Source organism: Theropithecus gelada, chromosome 1, assembly GCF_003255815.1.
Source record: "Theropithecus gelada isolate Dixy chromosome 1, Tgel_1.0, whole genome shotgun sequence".
In the NCBI taxonomy this organism is placed as follows: Eukaryota; Metazoa; Chordata; class Mammalia; order Primates; family Cercopithecidae; genus Theropithecus; species Theropithecus gelada.
This window is the reverse complement of record NC_037668.1, coordinates 141,949,584-141,975,116: the sequence shown is the minus strand read 5'-3', so window position 1 is coordinate 141,975,116 and position 25,533 is coordinate 141,949,584. Positions and strand designations below refer to the sequence as shown.

Below are 25,533 nucleotides of genomic sequence, written 5' to 3'. Positions count from 1 at the left end.
GGAGCCGACTGCGTTCCATCAGCCTTGCATCTGGATTGCTTTCCAGCTCCAGGGAAGCATCTCGGGCTCACCCAGGGACATCCGCCGTAAAGGATGCCACCTGGCCTCTATGGTTCTGAGGGTTGGCACTCCCTTCTTCACCCTCAGCGGTGAGGATATAGCTACAAAGGCCACAAGCTGGCTGCATATCAAGGTGCTCTGACCCACTGCTAGGCAGCAGCCATCGAAGGTGTCTCTTGCTGCCCAAAGAGCTCTCAGGGCCCTTCCAGCCCAGGGAATGGATGGGGTAGATGTTACCATGCAACCTGAATCTTGGAGAGTCCAAAGATTTTCCTCTATCTGGGGAGTAGCCTGAAATTGTTTCTCTGAAATAGAAAGGAAAATTTCCACATTGGTAACATAGACAGGATCATGGAACAGAAGACAGGACTAAGCAAGGAAGACGACTGCTTCCTGGCCCAGGCTGTCCTGTTGGGGCTGCAGTGACAGCCTCAAAGACAAGGTGAAGCTCAATCTCCTCCAGAAGATTGTGGGCTTCCCCACGCAAGCTCCAGTTTATCCCATCCTCTTGCCTTCTCTCATGCTGTTCCCTCTGTCTGGAATACCTTTCCCTCTCCTTTCCCGGGGCCTCACACAGTACCTAGACTATAGCTGATGCTTAATAAATATTTACTGGATGAATGAGTGAAATTCTACCTGTCAAATTTCTACCCATCTTGCATGAAGTCTGCTTTGTTTCCTGAGTCAGCATTAACCTCTCTCTCCTTTTGGCTGGCTTGATTTTTCTGTATGTCTCCTATAGCACTTACGCTATGCCTTTTCAAATTACTACTACCTGTATATGGACCTGTCTTCTCCATTCAATGGCAAGCTTACTGGGGGCAAGGACTTGTCTTATTCATCTTTGCATCTCTTTTCAGCAACTCTCCGTGCAAACACTGAGCCTGACATGTAGTTGGTGCTTAAGAAATGTTTATTGACAGAATTACTGAGCAGAATTAAAGACAGTGACTCAATCACCTGAGAGACTGTCCGCTCCCCTCGGGGTGGTGGGGGTTCCCATTTCAGGTAGCCAGGAGAAGCTGAAGAGCCAAGCAGGAGCAGCCCATGCGTGCTGGGTAAATCCACTGTGCAAATCCACTCATTAGTATCCACAAAGTTCTGGAACAGACTCCCCAGCAATCCCTTCCAGAGCATACACAGGATAATTTTGACTGCGGGATGATTTTTGGCTTGAATTTCATCACCAGATCATGCCTCTCATCTCCTAATCCTCCCTCCCTTGTTGAACTGAATTCAATTCAACATGCCTAAATTGAAGGCTTACAATATACACAGAACCGCAGAACCTTCTAAAATCCCGGCGAGTTTCCATCTGCTTTCCTCTGTTTTTACTAACAGAGCTATTCCCTTCCGTGGAAATTGAGAAGCTGATTCTCTTTGGCAATGCCCTTCCCCTGAGCCTGGCATCTTCAGAGCCTCAGACAGGCCAGGATTAGCACAGCCCTGCCCCCACTGGCCAACAGGAACACTTGATAGTACAACTCTGAGAATATCGCTGAACCTCAAGATCCTCTGTCTTACATTGAAAATTGATCAGGACCAAAGGGAAGCCCAGCAGACAAGGCTCAATAGATGCTAAAGAGACCTGAACTCTGCTTCTAACAATAACTACAAAAGCAATAATAATAATCACTGATATTTATGGCGTATCTCCTGGGGAATGGGCACTTTCTGCATGCCTTTGTACAGTGTCTCACTAATCCTAACAACAATCCTATAAGGTATATATCTATTACTATCTCATTTTACCAGTAAGGAAACTGAGGCACAGGGAAGGGAAGATGACAGTCGAGGAAATCCGTAGACATCTTTTTGAAGGGGGAGGGGGTGGTAGAAATCAAATGTTTTAATAGTGAATGAATCAATGAAATGAAATTTCAGCCCAGGGGAGCCCTTTCAGGGACTGTAAACTTTCTCTTCTCCTCTCTCCACCAGTGAGCTGCTTCTTTAATGGGCAGGATAATTCACGAAGGACTCAAGCTTCCTTCCCTCTGCGGTCAAGTCAGCGGGTGGTCAAGCTGTGTGCTCTCTGGCCTCAGGGGACAACGTGACCAAGAGAAGCAGCCTGAGGAGAATACCTTTGGGATTTTTCTTCTCTCAAAGCTGAAGCTCTGGGAGGGAGTCAGGAGTAGTCAGGGAGGAAAGATTCAGAGGAAGGGGGGATTCTTAGAGGCCAGGAAAAAGATTCCCACAGCAGAGACTCGTTCCCACACCCAGGCAGCGGCTCCCAGCCCAGTTAGTGTTGGGAGTCCACGGTGCCGGAGCAGGAGATGGCACCTCCAAGGACAGGCAGGCTTCGACAGCAACCATGGCGGAGGGAAAATTAGACACTCTTTTCCCATTTTGCTGCCCCTGTAAACCATTCTGTGTAGCCCTGGGGAGAGGGAGGAAGCTGGGCAGAATGGGAACTTCGCGTGAGATTTAATTAGACTGAGAAACATGTAAAGCACATTCATATTGCCAGAGCCCCCTTTTTAAAAGTCCAGTTATTTGTTAATCACTCAATCTAGATTGCTCTAGATTAAAAGGTGCAAGCTAAGAGTCTTCTTTGAGTCCTCATCCAAATAAACTAACTATAAGAGTACATTTTGAAGCCAATCAAGGAAATTTGAATATAGATTCGTTATTCGATGTGATTAAAGAATTCTTGTGAATTTTGTTTAGCTGGAGAATGGTGCTGTGGTTGTGTCATAAAATGTCCTTTCCTAGACATCTATAATGAAGGGTAAAATGTCACAGTATCTGTGATTTACTTCAGCAAAAAATGACAAAATAGGTATGATAAAATATTAACATCTTTTTTTTTGAGATGGAGTCTCGCTCTGTCCTAATTCATAATGATGGGGCTTCAATATACTGTTCTGTTACTTTTACTTATATTAGATTTGTATAATATAAGTAATATCTGCGCCAGACGCAGTGGCTCATACCTGTAATCCTAGCACTTTGAGAGGCCAAGGCAGGAGGATCACTTGAGGCCAAGAGATGGAAACTAGCCTGGATAACACAGCAAGACTGTGTCTTTACAAACAATTTCTTAAGTAGTTGGGTGTGATGGCGCATGCCTATAGTCAGTCCCAGCTACTTGGGAGGCTGAGGTGGGAGGATCACTTGAGCCCAGAAGGTCTAAGCTGCAGTGAGCCAAGATCATATCACTGCACTCCAGCTCTGGGCAACAGAGCAAGACCATGTCTCAAATAAATAAATAATATCTAAGTACATAAATAAATATATAAATTTGTATATAATTTGACAAGTACATAATAAACAAAATGATTTACATAGAAATAAAAATGTTAAATATAAAGATATAAACATAAATGTTTTCACAAAGAAAAAGAAAAGTGTCAACAGATGGTGGTTAATGAAAGGATCACCCCACATTCCTCCAGCCTCTGGCTCTGCTCCAAAGCATAATGAGGGAGTGAGAGATGCATCGGCAGCCTTCAGCAGACCTTAAGGAACTCAGTGACCAGAACCATGCCTCTGCCTTATTTCCATTCCCCATAAGGTCCTACACTTAACTGATGAACCCTTCCAAAATTGTGAAGAGCCAACATCTGTCTTCACAGCTTGCAAACTCCAAATGATCACCCTGTCCCCCGTTAGTGAGCCCTCCTTCTCCGTGCAACTGCCACTAGTAAGTGACTAACATTGTCTTTTCCAAAGACCAAAGCCAGTGGAATAAGCTCAGACATGGAGTGCCGCACATCAGACCGGATTCCTGGCAGAGGACATCCAGGACGCATCTCTTCATCCTTGTTGTCTTAGTCCGTTCTGGCTGCTGCAACAAAATACTGTAAACTGGGTGCCTTATAAACAACAGAAATTTGTTTCTCATAGTTTTGAAGGCTGAGAAGTCCAAGATCAAAGCACTGGCGGATCTGGTGTCTGTGAGGGCCCCCTTCCTGGTTCATAGAGGGCTGTCTTCTCACTGTGTCCTGGAAGGGTGGAAGGGACTAGGAAGCTCTCCTGTGCCTTCTAGAAGGGCACTAATCCCATTCATGAAGACTCCACTCTCATGACCTAATTACCTCCCGAAGACCCCACCTCCAAACACCCTCACAGTGGGGGTTAGAATTTAATGTATGAATTCAGGACTGGGTTACCTAGCACAAACCTTCAGGCCATAGCACTTATTGTAACACATAGATGGCCTCTATAGTCACACCACTTACAACCTACGCCAGGCGTGGTAGCTCATACCTGTAATCTCAGCACTTTGGGAGGCTGAGGTGGGCGGATTGCTTGAGTCCCAGAGGTCAAGACCTGCCTGGGTAACGTGGTGAAACCCCATCTCTACCAAAAATACAAAAAATTAGCTGGGTGTGGTGGTGCATGCCTGTAGTCCCAGCTACTCAGGAGGCTGAGGCAGGAGAATCGCTTGAGACCAGAAGGTAGAGACTGCAGTGAGCTGAGCTCACACCACTGCACTACAGCCTGGGTGACAAAGCGAGAGCTTGTCTCAAAAAAAAAGAGAGAGAGAAAATGAAAAGGTGGCAGAGGGGTCCATCTCTAAGTGGCTTCTTTCTGATGCTATCTTTTCTGAAGTGGAGAGGTCAGTGGGCGTCTTGGTTATTCACCATCAATGATGTCAACTCCCAAGGTCAGCCAACCTCATACGTAAATTGAAGGAAAGGGTTAACATATGGATGGAAGACATGGTTGGGAGACTGAGAGGAGAGCAGAAAAGAGGTAGGTTAGGGTGTGGTGGAACTGCCACATCCCAGAGCCAGAGCTAGAAGCAATGACAGGGGCTGGGGCTCAGAGGGAATTAGAACATCCAAAGCTGCAGAGATGCTGGACATTGGAGAAGCTGGCGGGCTGAGCCTGCCCCGACTCAGAATAACAGCTGGTATGAGAGAGAAGCCAGTCAATGAGGCAGACAGAGACCACCCAGGCGGGCGGGGAGCCTGTCTGCCAGTTGTGCTGGTCCCTTGTGCATAACCCGAGCCGGGCTGCTGAGACACGGCTGTTGTCAGGACCTTGGCCAGGAAGAGCCTCCTGTTGCCTGCAGATGGGCTGTCTGCCTGGCTCTCCCAGCCCTGCTCCAAGCTGCTTCTGTGATTGTGCATAATTACAAAAAGTCCTGCCTGGGCAGGTGGATGTGAGGAGAAAGCTAATCCACAACTCTCAGCAGGAAACGGGAGCTCACTGAAGATGGTCTTGTTGTGGTGGAATTACCTAAAATATTTCGGACACCCCAAACACCTTTCACCGAAATGTCAGCTTCCGTGTTCCAGAAGGTCTCAGTTGAGTCTGGGAGTTGACGGTGCTTGTGTTTCTTCCTATTTACTAATAAGGAAACAAACTGTGCCTTTAAGAGGTGACACGAATTGACTCTGAAGGCTAGGGAGGGTGGGAGTGCAACAGAGGAAGACCCCCGTGACTCCAGGCTGACTTCACCCCACCCCTACTCCCACTGGGGGAATCAGAGCTCCCTGGGGTTCTCTGAACAAATCAAAGACCCCTGACATGGGAGGCAGCCACGGCTTTCTCTCCTCCTGGAATTGTCAGGGTGGGGAGAAGCTTGGGGAGCGACAGGCTCAGCAGGACACCCTGCAGGGGCCACATCTCCTCCCAGAGCTCCACAGTCTTTCAACTCCCAGCACCTCCCTGCCAACAGAGACCCAGCTTTGATGAATCTGCACATCAATGGCAGTCCCCACTGGGGCTTCTGCTGTCAGGCACTGCTGTGTCATCTGTGAGGGACCAGTGCAAACACAGCCTCTCTGCTGGGAAAACACAGAGAGGCGCCTGCTCTGCAGTCTTCAGAGCCTCCTCTTCTGCAAAGGGAAAGACAGAGTTCACATTCATTAAGCACCAGGCATTGTTCTAGGTTTTGAGGGAACAAGGAAAACTCCATCTCTGCATCCACAGACTATCCAACTGGAGTGGGGAAGACAAGCAAGTCACCATGTTAATGCAATAAAGTGTGGTGCCGGCTCCCAGAGGGGAAGTGCCGGGCACTGTGGAAGCTGTGGATTCCAGGAGACACTGAGCTTTCCCAAGATGCAGCCACATCTAGGGGCAAGGACGAGGCCATGACTAAAAGCATCATCTCCCACAGCCTTCATCTTTGGGGAGAAGGAAGCAAAAGGCACAGTCTCATGCGTTTGAGAGGGAAAGTGTAGTGCTAGGATCTTTAACCTGCTTCTTGGGCTGTATTGGTAAGGAGTCCCCAGAACAGTCCTTACCTCAGACCCAGGACCCTGAAAGCAAAGGATGTTTTGTAATGAGACAGTATTTTATTTATTACCAGACTATTCCCTCAAGTAGTTGAACCCTGCAGGGCTTCAAAATAAAACTACCTGTTGCAAGTTGATTATAACATAGCACTTTCTACTTAGGGAGAATTGGTTGTGGTCCTCTACAGTGGGTAGAACAAAGACTTGTTCCTGGTTGGCATGTCGATGAGCATGAGAATCACACCAGCTGGGCACAGGAGCAGGCTGCATGGCCTCTCCAGGCAGCTGGAGCATGGCGGGGCACACACCTGCTGAGTCCTGCTGCCGAAGCGTCTCTGTCTTATCCCTGACTGGACGAGGAAGGACCCCTTTTACTAAAACAACTATATCTCTTTCTCTCCCATCACATTAACAGAGCCCTCCCTGCAGTGGTGTGATGGCACAGCCCCTCCCTGATCAGTGAGGGCCCAGAGCTTTTACCTCCTCTCTTCAGTGAAGGGCCTGCCCCTTCCTCCCGACTGGGTCTTGGGAGACTCAAAGGCAGCATTGAAGCCAACTAGTGCTTGCCATACTTAGGAGTCGTATTCCTATAAGGAACATTCATCTACATCTACTTCCAGAAAGAGAAAATTAATCCATAATCAATCAGACTGATCCAGGGCCAAGGCGTGTGTGTGTGTGTGTGTGTGTGTGTTCTCCTTGGTATTTTGTGTCTGCATAGAACAACCAGCCCTGTCCCCATTCCTCCCTTAGGACACCATGGCTGTGCCATCTATTTTCTTACCAACAACAAAGATGCCAGCGTTCAGCTGTGAGCAAAACTAACCTGAACTGCCTTTCCCCTCTAGCTATTTGCCAGGTAAGAATTTTCCTCAGTACAGTCCAGCAGCCTCCCGTGTCTGCAAATAAGGAAGAAAGCCCTGTTCTCCCAGCATCCCATCCCTGCTCCCTTTCTGGGCTCCTTTCCTGAAGGTGGCCTCCGGATGCCTCTCGGTCCACAGAAGACCTCTCCTCTGAGAAATTAACCTACATTTTGTATCTTTCAGCAGTTTTGTATTGTGCCATTTCCCAAGAACATCTTCTTTCCTAAAGCATAAAAAGCCCAGGATACAGCCCAGATAGCATATCACAAGAGAAAGGCGGAAACCATTCTGGCTCACAACTTTAATTGATTGCTTTCCCTCCACTGGGCCCACAGGGTCGGCTTACATAGCTCATAGCTCAGTGCTGCTGAAAGAGACCCAGGGCAAGAAAGGTATGAACAACCAGTGAATGCCACTGGAGCATAAATGTTCACAAAATTGTAGAGAAGGGGTGACAAGAGGCAAGCAGTGGGGCAGGGAGTGTCACTGATGTCCGAAACCCCAGGTCAGACCAAGACGCAGCACAGCCACTGCAAAGGAAAAGGATGAGATTGAGTTCTTGGCTTCTCAGGGGCTGGGGTGCTTTCACCATCAATGCTCTCCTGCCTCACATGGCAATGATCTTTTTATCTCCATTCCCCAGTAAGTGCCTTGCTCAAACATGGGAAGCAAGGAAGGCCTTCACTACGTCACTAACTCCTGAACAGGGGCACTACAGAAATGTGACTCAGAAAAAGCTCTAGACCCAAAGGGAGCTCCAAAAATAGGTATGTGCATGTATATTCATATACACACATGCATATATACACACAATAGTGTATACTAATATATACACACATATATGTACACAATAAATGTGTGTATATATCTCTATAGATTCCTATATATGTGTATATATCTTTTCTTATATATGTATTTGTTTCTATATGTATATATATATTCCTATATATGTATATTTGTGTGTGTGTGTATATATATGTATATTTTATGCACCCACACAACCACACTCCATTTTAGGTTCCATACTATTGTCCAGGTATCTGTAAGAATCCACAGGTCTATTTCTAGGAAGGCCTTTCCTGGGCTACAGGAAAGAGGTCAATGGCATTCCCGCTTTAGAGAAGAAAAGAAAGTGGATGGGCACAGACAACTGGGCACAGCCAGTAATAACCTGGTGCTCTAGTTCTAGCGCCTCAGAAGCAAGTCAAAGGCCAATGTCTTCCCCTGCCTGGACCCTAGAGATATCTCCACACTTCCTGCTGTCCCCTCTGGCCAGTAAAGGCCTCTGCCATACAGGGGTGCAGTGTCCACAGGGGAACTACTCTGATTTTTTCTGCAAAAACATTATGTGGCTTGTACACAGTAAAAACACTCATTCATTTTGCATCTTCATTCTACCTGTTGCAATTTCATTTTTGTTTCCTACATCCTTCCATGGGTCCCTCTAAGACAGCTGGTCCTAGAAGCCAGATACTTTATATTGTGCCCACCACCCACAGCTCCATCCAAATTAACAAGGGCTTGCATCTCTGAAATTACCTGAAATGTAGCTGTAGCTTTATGGTTACAATAATAATAATAATAAACAAAAATGTTTGGAAAACTGTATAACAGTTGCCTTCCTCCCCCCAGTGCCTGCCACAGAATGTGCACGGTATTCACATGGACCTAAGACAGTCAACAGGAATAAGCACCACTCGGCAACTACATGGTCCAAGAATTTCAGCCAGCAATTCATCAAACCTCAAGACACTTACCTCAGCCAGAGAGAGCTGCACCATGCCGTCCTTGTCTTTGTCCAGAAGGCTGAATAGTTCTAAAACACCAGAGAAGGAATGAAATTAGATAAAGCTGTTCCTGGACTTGGGAACAGTCAGAGAGCTGCCTCTGTCTACCCCATCCCCACCTGGGGAACTCCCCTTTCCCTTACAACCCCTTCCCCTCCAGTCCCCACCTAGCCCCAGGGACCTCAAAAAGCTAGATCCAGGGCACACGATGAGCTTTTGGGGGATCAGATGCCCCCCGCCAAAACAGACAAACCCCGTTGCCAGCAGAGATGGTCCCTTTGGCATCTCCATCCTCAGAAGCTTTATATCAGAAACGTGCAATTACTTTATCAAGGTGCAGTGTTGTCAAACAGATGGTGGTTGTCTTGCTTGTGGGTAATCCAGCCCCTTAGCATTGTCTCTGGCTAACTGACCTTGACTCACTAGAACATAACACCTACCAAACCTCAGTGCAAGGAAAAAATCCCTCCCTAATAAGATATCTAATCTCAAGGCCCAATATGGCAGGAAAATGCCTATTGCCTTCCAGAGGGCCCCCTCCATCCCTTCACTGGGAAGAATGCTCTCAATATGATCCGTATTGAAAAACAAATATAAATAGACATTAAAAGCCATCTAAGAACAGTTACTGGGACTCATTCATCTTGGCCTAGTGACTGCACACTGTAGATACACGATAGTCTGGATGGCAGCTTTGTAAGTCTCCAAAAAAAGGCAGCCTCCGTCCTGGATCTGGCCAGGCTGGACTTCCTCAGCCCCTTCAGGTCCAGTTGCCCCTCACCCACAAGGTGCCAGCATTACAGAAACCCTGTCTATCGTTTTCTGGGCCCCTGGCCTCCTAAAAGCAATGTATGCTTCTGCCCCTTGGTCCTGCCCCTGCCCCACCTTGCACCTTGGGATTAGTAGGATGGCGCTGGAGGACAGAGTGACTCACTGAAGAGGGTCTCTAGGCGGATCATACAAGCCACGAAGCTGTCAAAGTTGATGCCAAGCTTGCTGCACGCATACCGCAAGGCAATGGTCTGCTGCACCTGGCTATTGAGGGTGAAACCTGAGGGCAGAGGGGGCCTGGGTCACGGGTGGAGAGGAGGACTCAGCACTGTCTCCCATAAACACTCAAGGAGCTGACATCGCAGGGGCCCCTCTGTGGTTCTGTATCAATCTGCAACCCAGGTCTGACTCTGCCTTCTCCAGGGGATCCCGGAAGGCGTCCTGCCATCCATCCCTTTCCTTGTAGCCACTCCTCATCAGGTTCAGCTTCATTCCATGTCCAGCACTAGCACCAGCACCAACTCAACCATGGGTGACATCAGCAAGCGAAAGCAGAGAAGGTGAGGCAGCTGCCTGTCTGGTCAGTTCCTCTCTGTCTCCTTCATAGCCCCATCCTCTGTAATTGCTGTCACCTTCCCAGTAACAGGCAGATATCTTGGAAAAATTCTAAAATATTATGCTATATGGAATCCAGCAATATTCTCCCTTTCCTGGACAGGGAAGGTACTCAACAAAGCTCTGTTGTTGCCTTGATATCCCATATAAGATAGCTACAAATGATGATCACTAGCAATCATCATCATGAGAATAAATATTTACAATGTGCACACCTGGATCCCAAGACCCTGTCTACAGGATGTGTCCTCACCTGCCTTCCTGAGGGCTGTCCTCATCTCGTGGGCATCAATGGTGCCCGAGTGGTTATAATCAGTTTCCCGATAGATCTCCTAAAGCAGGAAAGAAATCCCAAGTAGAAAACAGCCATTCACAGCCCCTACCAGAATCATCTCCCTCCACCACACTGCTTCCTCAAAAGGCCAGGGACACATTCAAAAAGAGACCCTATTGACTCCTCCCAAGAAGGTTTCAGAGCAAAGATAAGAGCTTGGCCAATGCTGGTCCCTTTGCTGTCTGAACAGCAGGGCTTTCAGGGCAGTGGTTGGTATGAGAGTCTCTCATTGCCTTCTTGTTCCTTCATGACCAGTGTGCCCAGGTCTCAATAGTTTTGACCATGATTAAGGATGTGGTCAGACTATGATGGACCAGGAATGAGTGTAAGTGAGGATTAGAACAGAAGAGAGGATGCCCAGAAGGAAGAGAAGAGTTACCAAATACTTCTGAATCTTCAGCCAGAGCGTCTTGAATTCCACCGGCCCCAAAGTGCCCGTTCCATTGCTCTAGGCACGTTAAAGACCAACATGATTGAGTCCAAATTCTACATGCCTTAAGGATTTCTTTCTCTTGTGAGCTTGCATGAGTGCCTTAAGGCCTTAGTGAACCTCCCATGTCTGTGGCAAGCAGAGCAGTAGGGGTGACAGTGTGTAACAGGTTCAAATAAAGATTTAAAAGTCAAACACGCACCAAGACCCTCCTCTGAGGCCAAGCACAGAGCTAGGAAAAAAGGGCAAGTCATGAGCTGGCCAATCTGCAAAATCATGAATACCCTAATCATCCTGGTTTATTTACAGGGTGGAGCTGTATGATTTGTAAATTCGCTTCTAGATTTACATTTCTGTGATTGATCATTCAGCTAATTAGAGTTTATTGGAATGTCAAAATATTATGGGAAAAGACATCAGGAGCCAGGAACCACGGGATTGGGAGTCTAAGCCACAGGATCTGCCGATAGGCCAATATACAACCAAACAGGAGGATATTATGAGGGATTTTCTGTGTCCAATTTACATTTACTCCACAACATTTTTTTTTTTTTTTTTTTGAGACGAAGTCTCACTCTGTCGCCCAGGCTGGAGTACAGTGGTGTGATCTCAGCTCACTGCAACCACCGCCTCCAGTGTTCAAGTGATTCTCTGCCTCAGCCTCCCGAGTAGCAGGGATTACAGGCGCCCGCCACCACACTCTGCTAATTTTTTTTCTTTTTTCTTTTTTCTTTTTTTTTTTTTAGTAGAGATGGTTTCACCATGTTGGCCAGGCTGGTCTTGGACTCCTGACCTCAAATGATCTGCCTGCCTCAGCCTCCCAAAGGGCCACAACTATTTGTTTTTTTAACACTGTGCTAGTCAACAGGGGTTTCGTTTTGAACTGCACTTACGCTCCTAAAGTTAAGTCTCTTAGAGACTCTGCAATTTTCTCACCAATCACAACGAATCAATAAACAGTATGTACATTACAGCACCAATGTTAAAATTTTGAAATAGCCCCAGATACTCGGGAGGCTGAGGCAGGGGGATTGCTTGAGCCTAGGAGTTTGAGGCTGCGGTGAGCTCAGATCGTGCCTGTGAATAGCCACTGCACTCTAGCCTGGGCAACATGACAAGACCTCATCTCTGAACAAATCATTAGAATTCTAAAACAGACTATCACTCTCACCTCCTTTAACTAGCCAAACAAAAAGTCTTGTAAGCCTCATCCTTTAAGAGAGTCGGTGTTATTGGATCTATAATCTGCACTGAGTGTTGAATGCATCATAGCCTTCAAATCCTTACTAATAATTCAACCAACACATCTCAGAAGAGTAGTGTGCAAAGGAAGCTAACACTCGGGTCTAGGTACTCTACAGACTTGTATCTCATTTCATCCTAACAATAGCCACACAAGCTAGGTATCATTATCCCATTTTCCAGGAGAAACTGAAGTTCAGAGCATTTAGCAACCTCCTCAAATTTATACACCTCAATAAGTGGTAGAGCCAGAATTTGGACCCCTGTCTGTTTCTAAGCCTTTGTCCCAGAACACCAGTGGTCTTCAATTCCAGACAAAATTGCTTGCAGAGACCACACCTACGGAATCAGGATCTCCAGGAATCCAGGGTTTTTGTTTGTTTGTTATTGTTGTTGTCTTTGTTGTTGTTGTTTGAGACAGAGTCTCACTTTCTCACCCAGGCTGGAGTGTAGCAGTGCAACCTCCGCTCACCGCAACCTCTGCCTCCCAGGCTCAAGCGATTCTCGTGCTTCAGCCTCCCGAGTAGCTAGGATTACAGACATGTGCCTCCACGCCCGAGTAATTTTTGTATTTTCAGTAGAGACGGGATTTCACTGTGTTCCAGGCTGGTCTCGAACTTCTGGCCTTAAGTGATCTGCCTGCCAATGCCACCCAAAGTCCCGGGATGACAGGCATCAGCCACTGTGCTCAGCCAATTTTTATAATTGTTTTCTATCACTTTGTAGGACATGTGAAAGCCTGTATTTTTAACTGTATTTTTAACACCCCATGGGTGATAAAGTACTGATACATGCTATAGTACGTGAAACATCATGTTCAGTAAAAAAAGCCAATCACAAAGGACCACATATTGTATAATTTCATTATATGAAATGTGCGCAATAGGCAAATTTACAGAGACAGAAAGTAGATTAGTGGTTGCCTAGGGATGGGGGTGGGGGTTGGGGGAAATGGAGAGCGACTGGTAATATGAGTACAGGGTTGCTTTTTAGGGTAATGACAATGTTCTAAATTATGTGATGATGATTGCACAACTCTGAATGCACGAAAGCCATTGACTGATATACTTTAAATGAGTGCATTGTATGGTATGTAAATGATATCTCAATAGAGCTGTTATTTTTTAAGGATTCCATGGGTATTTCTGCTGATTCAGAACCACTGCCCCATACCACCTAAACTGTGGAACAGAAACTCCTGAAGAGTGGCAGAGAGTCACACTCCTCTTGGAACCGTGAAAGACACAAATACCATTGGGAATAATGAATGGGTAGATTACAAGGCAACTCTCAAATCTAAACTGAAGTCAACAGACAGGGTTTGATGACAGTGATTCAGAAACCAAGGAACTATTTGCAGTAAAGTGAATCAACACTTAACAGTTCCTTGTGGCCCACAAATTAAATTGTTAAGCATGGAGAAAAGACACGAGGGCTAAAGAGCCCCAGCCTTTTGCAGGGAGTGGCAGCCTGAAGCTCAGAGGCCAAAAGATAGCACCAGCCCTCCATGGCAGATCAGCCATGCAGAGGTGGGCACACACGCTCTGTCATCCAGGACCACTCTGCATGACAACCACGCAAAGGAAAATCCTTCCTCCCCCGCAGTTAACGAAAGAACCCACAGTAAAGATCATCATGGATTAACAGAGCTCGTCATGGATGCGGCCCCAAGGAACGGAGAAGGACCCTCCAAGGCTTCAATTTTTAAAGAAATCACCTTCACCATCAGCACTGTGATGAATGGCAACCTGGACCCACTGTAGGCAAAGCTCTAAGGAAGTGATGTTACACCACTCACCCTCTGTGCCTTCACACCTAGAAGGTTTGTTCCAGGCATTCTAGAATGCCTTAACCTTCTCCATTCCTCCCAAAAACTACTGCCCATTTGCTATAGACTGAGTGTTTTTGTCCCCCAAAATTCATATGCTGAAACCCAATCCCCATGTGAGGGTATTAGGAGATGGGGCTTTGGGAGGTAATTAGGTCATGAGGGTAGAACCCTCAGAAATGAAATTAGTGCCCGTATAAAACAAACACCAGGAAACTCCCTCACACCTTCTGCCATGTGAAGTTATAGCAAGAATATGCCATCTATGAACTAGGAAACCGGCATCCACCACAAAATCTACCAGCACCTTGATCTTGGACTTCGCAGCCTCCAGAACAGTGAGAAATAAATTTCTGTTGTTTATAAGCCACCCAGTTTATGGTCTCCTGTTATAGCAGCCAGAACAGCCTAACACATCATACTTCAATATCAAGTGAGGGTTAAATTAGATCAGGGAGAACAAATAGGTTTTATCTTGTGTGATAATTCTAAACTATCAGTAGTGGCTGTCCACAAGCCATGTTAGCATTCTGAAGCAAAGATCAGATAGTGATGTGGATAGTTCAGGAAGCAGGGAGCAGTAGAGGGTGGGGGTGGGGATGGGTGGAAATGAAGGGGAGGAGGAAGATGAAGAGATGAACAGAGTGTGGAGGGAGGAGGTATGCAAATGCCCCATGCTTGCTACCTCCAGATTACATGATTTTAAATAAGTCACCTAAACACTGCACACTTCGGTTTCTTCACCTGTGAAACGGAGATAATCTCAAGCTTTTTGAGGCACATCCATGATATGATACATTTTTCCTTTGAGGCTTCAAGTACAATCCCTGACATATGCTCCATGCCTGCTCGTTCCCCTTCTCATTTTTTACCCTTCCCTTTCTTCTAGCTGGAAAAGGTGGAGGAGTCTTTAAAAACAGGAGGAAAGTAAAAAAATAATGCAACATTTAAAGGATACATCCAACAGACTGATCATTTCCCTGCAAGTGTTGATGTTGAATCCATCGAACATTATGTCTGTTCCTAAAGATTTAAATAGAAAAGGAGGGTGGGAATTGGATCATTTGAAGGTGAGGGAAAGAACCTCCAAGGTAGAAGACCCCCAAAGATACCATCCAAGAGTGTGGAGTCAAACTTGGTCTCTGCCAAATGAGGAGAGCGTCATGGCAGGCTTGTGGGCAGATATGCCTGAGCCTCCTGGTGCCCTGGGAGATAGGACACACAAGCACCAGCATCCAAGTACAGCATCTGAACCTTGGCTTGGCTCCCCACAAGCCACAGACTTCAGCAAATTAATATCTTTGTGCTTTAATTTCCTCCTCCCTCAAATGGGAATAATCATAACAGTAACAATGACCATAATTGCCCCAAAGACTGGTTGGGTATTAATTGAGATAATAGAAGTGAAGTTTTAGCCCAGGCTTGATATATGATAAGTTCTTAATAAAACAACTAACTTTATATGGCTAGATATTGCTATAAGCACTGCACAGCTACTCTTCAAAATAACTCCATGTGGTAGATGCTATCATTATACCCATTTTATAGATGAGGAAACTGAGTCCCAGAGCGATTATATGATTTGCTCAAGGTCACAACCAGTAGGGAGCAAAGCTAGGAGTTAAATGCAGGCCAGCCATCTCCACAGCCTGAGCTTTTAATCACAACATACAGCCACTCAATGACAGCTGCTGCCCTTCCTTACTAAATTGCAGGCATGTCACTGGAGCTCCAGCCATCCCTGGCCTCCACCCTCACCTTCCATATACCTGGGAGCCAACACAGGTGCCAAAGACCCCGCAACCCCCTGTCTTTCTCTCCACCATTCCACAACTGCAGGAGCAAGAGTGGTTTGGAGAGGAGATGGGCCTGTGCTCTGAGCTCTGGGGATCCATCTGCTCAGCCCTGGGTTCGTCCCTGTGAAGGGTATGACTTGCTTCCTGGGCCAAGCCTCTGCTTCCTGAATTCTCAAGCCCAATCCTGCTGCAGTGAGTGAATGAGAGCCCATCAGTCACTGGAAGACCTAACCTGGCCCATCCCTGGACTCGGAGAGAAACCAACTCCCTGTGGCCTTCTATAGGCTGGGGCTCAGAGGGGAGATGCAAATCTTCCCTCCTGAGTGCAGTTTGACCCTCTGACAGCTCTGAGGCTTGCAAAAATCTAAAGATGGGGAACTGAGGACAGTCTAGGAGAGTCAGAATCATCCCTCCTTCCTCCTTCCCCCAAGATGCGCTACAGAACTGGATCTTTCATCTGCAGAGGTTTCCACAATATCCAAGTTATTAATTTTGTGAAAAAATTTCACTTAAGTCAATCCCAGCCCAGCTCTTTTTCTCCTGGGACTCAGCCTGCAATTTCATTTAACACTACGGAGCTTTGTTCCTGCAGGGGCTGGCTGGTCGCCAGTGCCAGCCCAGCCTTCAACTCCACCTTCGTCTCCCCGTCTCCTGCCTCTCCTTCTTCCCCTCTTGTCTTGCTGGACTGAATCAGAACCCTGGAGTCAGACACCAAAGCCCTTTCTCCTATCTGTGGTGCTCCCAGCCCAATGCCTGCCTGCCCCTCCCTCACCCTGTCCCAGCATCTCCTACAGATTTTCTGAAAGACCCCAAGAAGGAACTTACGTTTGGAAAATGCCTCATTCAAAAGCATCTTGAGTGCATTGGCAGTAATCTCAGAATCCTAGAAAGAGGAACCCAAATGCAAACCATGTCAGGCCCTGACAAGTTGTTTCAAGACAGTGAATTAATGTAGTGCTTCCTCACAGTCAGACACCAGGTCCACTGGCCCTGTGACTTTTGTTTTGTTTTTGTTTTTGAGACAGAGTCTTGCTCTGTCACCCAGGCTGGACTGTAGTGGTGCGATCTCTGCTCACTGCAACCTCCACCTCCCAGGCTCAAGCGATTCTCCTGCCTCAGCCTCCTAAGTAGCTGGGACTACAGATGCATGCCACCACGCCTGGCTAATTTTTGTATTTTTAGTAGAGACAAGAGTTTCACCATGTTGGCCAGGATGATGTCAAACTCATCGACATCATGATCCGCCCGCCTCGGCTTCCCAAAGTGCTGGGATTACAGACATGAGCCACCGTGCCCGGCCAACCGTGTGATTTTAAAAGCAGGTGACATCTATAAAAACTCAAATTCTCCTCTTCTTTTGGGGACCCCAGGAGCCTGGCCAGAGGTGTGTTAGTGCCATGAGTGTGGTATGCAGTGTGGCAGAAGACTGCCATGCCAGGGCGCTGCTGCCTTTCACAGGGCTCTCTTGAACAGGGATAAAGTAACAGGAACAGCAATGATAGGATTGAACCAGATGTGCCAGAGCCAGTGTGGAAGATCCTTAAATCCTCATAACAGTTCCACAGCCATTTTCGAGTTAAGGAAGTCACGATTTTATAAACTGCTGAGCACTGTATACATACAACATCATTTGTCATTTTCATGTGATATAATTGCTTGTGGTTTGTAGCTACCAAGAGGCAGAGCTGGACTTGGAAACCTAAGTTTGGTTCACCCCAAAGTGCCAGCTTTCCCCACTGCACCTACAGGAATTGGTATTTCACACAGTAGCCCATCTCAAACCGGGGACAGAGACTGAGTGAATAGGATATTCTGTGTGCATCTGGGATAAACACTGAGTCAGAGGGAAGAGTCATCCCTTAACTCTCAGACAGAGGACAGATCTCAGGCAGGATGACCAATGAAATGCAGAGAAAGGGTGCTGGGCTGATGTTTGGGTCCCAGTCTGAACCCAGTCCGTTATTCATCATGTGACTTTAGCCCAGTCACTTTCCATCTTCCCATCCTCCACTAGCCAGACCCTGGCAATTCTACTGGAAATGAGAGAGGCGAGAGCTGCACAAAGCAGTGTATCCTCTGAAGACAACTGGCTTCACCCCAGCACAGAGTGGTCAGTCCCAATAATAAGGCCTGAGGACCTGGGCCGGGCACGGTGGCTCACATCTGTAATCCCAGCACTTTGGGAGGCCAAGGTGGGTGTATCACCTGAGCTCAGGAGTTCGAGACCAGCCTGGCCAACATGGCAAAACGCTGTCTCTACTAAAAATGCAAAAATTATCCAGGCGTGGTGGCTGGCATTAGCTACTTGGAAGGCTGAGGCAGAAGAATCACTTGAACCCGGGAGGCAGAGGTTGCAGTGAGCTGAGATCACACCACTGCACTCCAGCCTGGGTCACAGAGCAAGAGTCCATCTCAAAAAAAAAGACCTGAGGCCCCTTTAAAAAGCCTCTGGGGTTAGAAGACCACCCCCATTAGCCTGCCAGGAAAGAAATGGGATGTCAAGAGTCTACATTTGGACCTTGACCCCATTTCTCATGAGGCCTTGTTCTTCAGCCAGCTCCTTAACCTCTCTGTGCAGGTCACTTTACAAGCAGAGCAAGGAGAGTGACCAATACTGCCCCATGCAGCCAGAGAGAAAAGTAAGATAAGGTGCATGAAGAACTATGCAAATATGAGCTTTTCCTTTCATCATTCTTGATGTTCTTAATAAAATATGACCCCTTGGCAGCTAAGGAAACAAGGTTTTGTTAGCAAAAATACTGGCCTATAAATCCATCTAAACCATAAATTGGCTTATCTTTGCAAGGGTTTTATTCAATGGCTATGCAAAGAAACTGTTCCCAGGTTTTATTTCCTGCGAGGGATTCTGATGTCTTTTCTTCTATTTTATCCTTAAGTCTAGAAAGTCGCCCTGAGCTTCCCTGGGTGGGGGGCGGTGGAGACCATTGTTTTTTTCCTCTTCAGGGTCCTTTTCACACACTTTATTATCCTCCAAAGAGCAACACATTCGCTGTATTTATGGGGCCGGTTTTGACATTTCAAGTCCTGGCTATGCTTTGACTTATGGCCCCCACCGGGCTGCTACCAAAGTGAATGCAAGCCAGGGCAGGGGAGAAGGATCGGGGGTTTTTTTTCTCTGCTCCAAGTGCCCAAGTTACATTCATGTCAGGCAAAGCTTGGATTCCTCAGGCTGCTGGTCTCCCAGAGGGCAGGCAGGGCTGCAGGACAGTGACAGGGAACAGGGCTAGTCCTGCACACTAATCCCAAGCCAGGGATTAGCTGAGCTGGCTTCCACTTCGACTGGGCAATCCCCACTCTGAAGCATATCGATTTGGAGAGGTTTTGCCGTCTCAGCTTTTTATTCAGAGGCCCCAGTCTGACAAGGCCAATTTGCAAACAGAAAGCATTTGGCAGGACCTGGAGATCTGGCTTTTCTATTTTCTCAAGAGTCAGTCAATGCAGCAAGAAAAGTGGCCTCAGTACCAATTCCCAAGCAATGTAGGAAAGGTCCTCGATCTTAAGACAGGATGGTGATAGACACAGAAGCTGGGGACCCCTGAGATCTGAGTCTCACCCTTTTTACTCCTAGAGACCTCCGGGAGTAAAGATTGAAGTGACCTGAACATTCCTGAATATTCTCCTGCCCACCTGGGAAGCCGTGTTTGCCCTCCACTCACCTTCTCTGCCAGCTTCTCAAACAGGCTCTTGAACTGGCTGTCTTCCTGATCCACCTCACTGGGATGTGGCTAAAAAGAAGGACATTTGCAAAGTTAAAATGGGAATCGTCAAGGAGAATGAAAGACAAAGATTTAAAATTCATTCCTTCATCCGTTAGTATCTATGATGTACCTACTGTGTGCCAGGCTTTGGGCTAAGTGGGGGCACATGGTGGTAAACCAAGAGACAGCCAAGGTTCCGGCCCCCGGGAGCTTACATTCCAGCAGGGATGAGCAGGGAGGCAGCGCTGGGGCCTAGCAGTTTTCTCTCTAAGTGACTTGGGGAAGTGAGCCCCACCAACCCAGAATTTCTGAATTCCGGTTACCACCTGAACCACTTTCAGAAAATGACACCGACACCAGAAAATCTTGGTGTGAATCTGTGGACTCCTAAGGGAATCACTGATAATTTTCCAAGGAGTCTGAACTCCAGAAATTGCGTGAAAACTTGGGGTCATATTTAAATGCATTTTTGGCTGGGCACGGTGGCTCACGCCTGAAATCCTAATGCTTTGGGAGGCTGAGGCAGGCAGGTCACGTGAGCCCAGGAGTTTGAGACTAGCCTGGGCAACATGGTGAAACCCCATTTCTACAAAAAATTCAAAAATTAGCTGGGTGTAGTGGCGCACACTTGTAGTCCCACCTACTTGGGGGGCTGAGGTAGGAGGGTCGCTTGAGCTCAGGAGGCTGAGGCCGCAGTGAGCCAAGACTGTACCACTACACTCCAGCCTGGGTGACAGAGTGAGACCTTGTCTCAGAAAAAAAAATTTTTCTTAGCTTTCATCAGATTCACAAAGAGCAACATGATTTCAAAAGTGGTTGAGAACATGGCCTAGTAGAAAGAGCAGAACTAGAACCCAGGAGTTTTAATAGCAGATTGGCCCCTTACTGGACACTATCTCAGGGCTCTGAACATCCATGGCCTCTACTCTAATATTGACTTAACCTGACCATTTTCATGGGGCCATTTTGGGAATCAAATGAGAGCTAATGTGAGTCAAAGTCCTTTGGAAATTACAAAGCAATATCTAAATGCTCCTGTCCAGAGACTTTCTGACGTGACAATGGGCTCTGCCCAAAATAGAACAATGCCCAGCTGTCACCACAAGACAGAATGGAAAAGTGACAGCTTCCCAGATGACATGAAATTTCTAGAAAGCCGGGTCAATTTCTTCCAAAACTATCACTAAGATGAGTACAAAAGGCCCAATATAGCTTGATGATGCTGTACTCATAAGGATAACCACTGTAGTGATAATACTTGTCTTTGTTGAGTACTTACTACCTGTCAGGTACTTTGCATGGATTATTTCATTTAATATTCATGACTGTCCTGTGAGGTTCGTCTCATTACGGTCCACACTTCACCAATGGATAAACTGGAATTTTAAATGTTACTTCATTTTAAATGTTATGTAACAGGCCAAGATCACACAGCTAGCAAACAGTGAAGCCAGGATTAAACTCCGGCCTATGCGTTTCTCCACCACCCTCTGGAATGATCATCACAGAAGATGCTCTCTGCATCTGACTACTCTCAGCCTCTCTGCGGCTGTTTCCTCACGTGTAGAATGAGGATATTAATGTCTACCATACTGTTTTACATAGAAGATGTGCTAATCCAAAAATACATCTAGATTTTTAGAAGAAAACATGATAAACACATCGTATCTCATCACACATCTATGATTTTAAAGTGGTTTTGTAGGGGACAAAACAACATTATATCATTCACGTAATACAGTATACCAAAATCTTGTGAGATGTCCATAAATTCTGGACATGGAGTAATATTCTATTATTCTGGGGGAAAAGCATAAAGTTGCATATAAAAAACCAACAACAAAACAGTATACGGATATGGACACACACAGGCGCAGAGCAGGCACCCCGTCACTATTGGCTATCATTGGACACGAGGGAATTTTTGGACACTGGGAATGAGGGAAACGTGTGTACATGGTTGCAACTGTGGTTCTTCACAATTTGTTCATTCAAAAAAAGATTTACTGAACACCTGGCACATGTTGGGAACTGTTGAGAACCTGCATCTGAATGCAATGGTGAACAAGGCATAGTTTTGTTCTCAAGGAACTTATTATAGTGGAATTTTCTATTTCCCTGATACGATCTATATGAAAATGCTTTGCAAATGGTATGGAAGCATGGCAAAAGCAAGGAATTATTTTCTTGTTATTCATTATATCACATGTTGGGAATATCTTTATAACCCTGCTCAAAGTGAACATGGCTAAATTCCAAGAGTCTGTTTGTTCACCGTGTAATTTTTCCTTCCCTCATTCAAAGCAGGTGATTCTGCTCTTCAAATGTCCAACTGTTCGTGACTTGAAGATTTCTGCAGGGAGTAAAACAGAAGTTCCTGAAGGCAATAGCCCTTCCTGTCTCCTGTTAAGTCCTGAGTCCCCTGAGGACATTATCTGTGTATTCTGGAGTGTGTGTGTGTGTGTGTGTATGTGTGTGTGTGTGTGTGTGTGAGAGAGAGAGAGAGAGAGAGAGAGAGTCACAGCACAGTGGTGCCCTAAAGAGAAAAAGCAGGGTTTCCCTGAGACCAAGAAGATGTTGAAGTTTGCAGGATCTTGAGGATATGGGAACCCTTGAATGGCTCCATAACCATGTCCTGGTACCTCAGCAGGGTAGGCTGGACCATTGGCCTGAGGACTCCCAGTTCACCAAAGATTCTAGGCCCCATGCTGAGCACAGAAGCCCAAGAGCTGTCAGTCATAAAGGAACCTGTGAGCTGACCACAGGGGTAACCAGTATGGACCCAGGACCAGAAGAGACTTCCTGTTGCTTGGGGACTTTAGAAAACCCCAATACCATAGGAGGTGGAGATGGGAAGTCCCAGTAGTGACTAAGATTGAACTCCTGCCAACCTGGTGCAAGGGGAGCTTAGAATCAGTTGAAGTTGATTTAGCAGAACCCTGCCCTTCTCACACAAAAAAGGAGGGAGAATAATTCTTAGCACCTGAATTCAAGCTCAGCTCCATACTCTACACTGGCAAACGGCAGCCTTTCTAATATGCCTGGGACCCACAGAAAGAGATGCCACTGTGAGCGATAAGTCCTCCTGGGAGCAGTGAGAAGGCTGAGCTGGCATCAGCAACTGAGGCGAGGGGTAGGAGGGAAAATTCTGCCCAGCTCAGATCACCAAGAGTCACAAGCACAGAAAAGGCCTCTGGTGCCAGGTATTGCCACCGACTCGAGGCAAGGGCCGCTTTTGACCACTGGCTGAACTACAGTGTGCAGGGAAGCAGTCACACCAGTTCAGAAACTCACTGGAATCACTCCCCATCAGAGAAATGCAAATGAAAACCACAATGAGATACCATCTCACACCAGTTAGAATGGCAATCATTAAAAAATCAGGAAACAACAGGTGCTGGAGAGGATGTGGAGAAATAGGAACACTTTTACACTGTTGGTGGGACTGTAAACTAGTTCAACCATTGTGGAAAACAGTGTGGCGATTCCTCAAGGATCTAGAACTAGAAGTACCATTTGACCCAGCCATCCCATTACTGGGGATATACCCAAAGGATTATAAATCATGCTGCTATAAAGACACATGCACACGTATGTTTATTGCGGCACTATTCACAATAGCAAAGACTTTGGAATCAACCCAAATGTCCATCAGTGACAGATTGGATTAAGAAAATGTGGCACATATACACCATGGAATACTATGCAGCCATAAAAAAGGATGAGTTTGTGTCCTTTGTAGGGACATGGATGCAGCTGGAAACCATCATTCTCAGCAAACTATTGCAAGAACGGAAAACCAAATACCGCATGTTCTCACTCATAGGTGGGAATTGAACAATGAGATCATTTGGACACAGGAAGGGGAACATTACATACCGGGGCCTATTGTGGGGAGGGAGGCGGAGGGAGGGATAGCATTAGGAGATATACCTAATGTAAATGACGAGTTAATGGGTGCAGCACACCAACATGGCACATGTATACATATGTAACAAAACAAAACTGCACATTGTGCACATGTACCCTAGAACTTAAAGTATAATAATAAAAAAAAAAACCTTCAAAAAAAAAAAAGAAAAAACAGACATGGGACATGCATTTTCTATCTGATAAACTCACAGTAAAAACCCCCAGGGCAAGATGGATCCTTATTTGGCACCATCTCATGCATCGGCAGAAACAGGAGCCTGTAAATTTGACACGTCAAATCACAGAATATATCTGCCCTCACCCCCATTCAGCCGAAGATGCCAAGCCCAGCAGCTGGGAGCACTCCGTGTGGCATCTGCAGCCAGAGACACGTCAGTGTTGGACGGAGGGGTGCAAGCTGGGCCTGTGCCCCCATGTAGGTGGTCCTGCCCCACCCCAGGCCCACTGGCCACAGACACAGCATGGCTCTCAGGGAGCAGCAGCACCCAACATACCCATCACCCGGCACACCACCATCTGAGGGCAAGGACAGTACATTAAGATACAGTGAGGGATAAAGGGAGTCAGGTGGTGAACCCACACCACAAACCCTACATATTTCTTCCTCCAAAGTCGGCTCAGAACTATCTCCTCCATGGGGCTTTCCCAGACTAGGCACTCCCCCCGCACCCCTCAGACTACACGTCCTTAAGTTTAGATGGGTTTTCTGGTGTGTTCTTTTCTTCATCTTTTGTGTATATTTTCATCATTTGTCCTCCAAAAGACTGGAGGTCAATCCAAGAGCAGGACACTGGATCTGTTCTCCCACGGATTTCTCTATCCTTCACAGCACAGCTTAGGCACAGTGGGTGCTCTATCTGTGGGTCCTGCTTATCAAACGTGGAAGACGATGCTAAGACCTCCCCCAGGGGATAGGGATATATTACAAAGCCTGGGTTCCAGGGCTACTTCTGTCTCATCTTCATCAGGAAGAGACAGGGACTAGAAAATGTTGTGGCCCTAACTAATAAGAAGTTACCATCCTTAATACATAAAGAATTCTGAGGAATCAATAAGAAACCTGGAATGACTGCTATGCAACAGTGTCAGAGTTTGGCATACAAAAAGATTGCATACCTCATGTGGGTTTCCAGCTACCACATCCCCAATTTCTCTGAAATACAAAGAAAGAAATAAACCTAACATGAGTAGAAAGTACAGCTCATGGCTGGCTTCTTTGAGGAAGATTTTGGCCCTTCTGAGAGACTGGCCTCACACCCCAGACTTCATTTCCTACTAAAAACTGCATAAACAGAATCTTTAGCCAGGATTCGTCTCCTTCACCTCCTCAACCTCCACCCCACCCAGAGTTTTTCATCAGAGACAAGAGCTTCCCAGTGCAATTGGCCCTTCAAGGATTCCAGAGTGTTCACCCTGATGGGTCACTCCCAGGGACAAGAATGGTAACTGGGGTAAGGTAGGGAGAGAATTCCCCAGAAGGATGATCCCTGTTGACATGTCCTCTGGGGACTGAGCCAGCAAGCTCACAGTCGTTGCAGGGGTGCATAGATGTTGTGTGTGCTGTGGGGTGTGTGTGTGTGTATATCGTATGTATGTGGTGTGTGTGAATGATATGTATATAGTGTGTATGTGGTATGAGGGTGTGCTGTGTGATTGTGTGGAGTGTACACTGTATGTACATGGTGTGTGTGAGTGGTGTACAGTGTGTGTACTGTATGATGTGTGATGTGTGCAGTGTCTACGTATGGTGTGTGGTGTGTTTGGTGTGATATGTAATGTGTGGTGTGCATGTGCTTATAGTATGTTTGCTGTGTGTGTGGTATACATGTTGTGTGTGTGATGTATATGTGTGGTGTGTATGTGTAGTGTGTATAGTTTGTGTAGTATGTGATGTGTGTGATATGTAATACATAATGTTCATGTGTGTGTGGTGTATGGTGTATGTGTGTGCATGGTGTGTCCGT

At 46.5% G+C, this 25,533-nt stretch overlaps 1 protein-coding gene across 1 annotated transcript in view; it reads right to left on the bottom strand.

Annotated features, from left to right (window-relative positions):
* Nucleotides 1-7,393: 7,393 nt before the first annotated feature.
* CAPN8 (calpain 8) overlaps nt 7,394-25,533 on the bottom strand; it is a 75,096-nt gene continuing 56,956 nt past the window's right edge. Inside the window, exons 13-21 of the mRNA XM_025398115.1 lie at nt 24,686-24,722; nt 19,595-19,663; nt 16,743-16,800; nt 15,080-15,144; nt 11,001-11,069; nt 10,541-10,619; nt 9,836-9,952; nt 8,872-8,930; nt 7,394-7,644 (exon numbers count right to left, since the gene is read on the bottom strand). Coding sequence (XP_025253900.1) covers nt 7,621-7,644; nt 8,872-8,930; nt 9,836-9,952; nt 10,541-10,619; nt 11,001-11,069; nt 15,080-15,144; nt 16,743-16,800; nt 19,595-19,663; nt 24,686-24,722 — 577 coding nt within the window. The 3' untranslated portion in view covers nt 7,394-7,620. The remainder of the gene's footprint in view (nt 7,645-8,871; nt 8,931-9,835; nt 9,953-10,540; nt 10,620-11,000; nt 11,070-15,079; nt 15,145-16,742; nt 16,801-19,594; nt 19,664-24,685; nt 24,723-25,533) is intronic.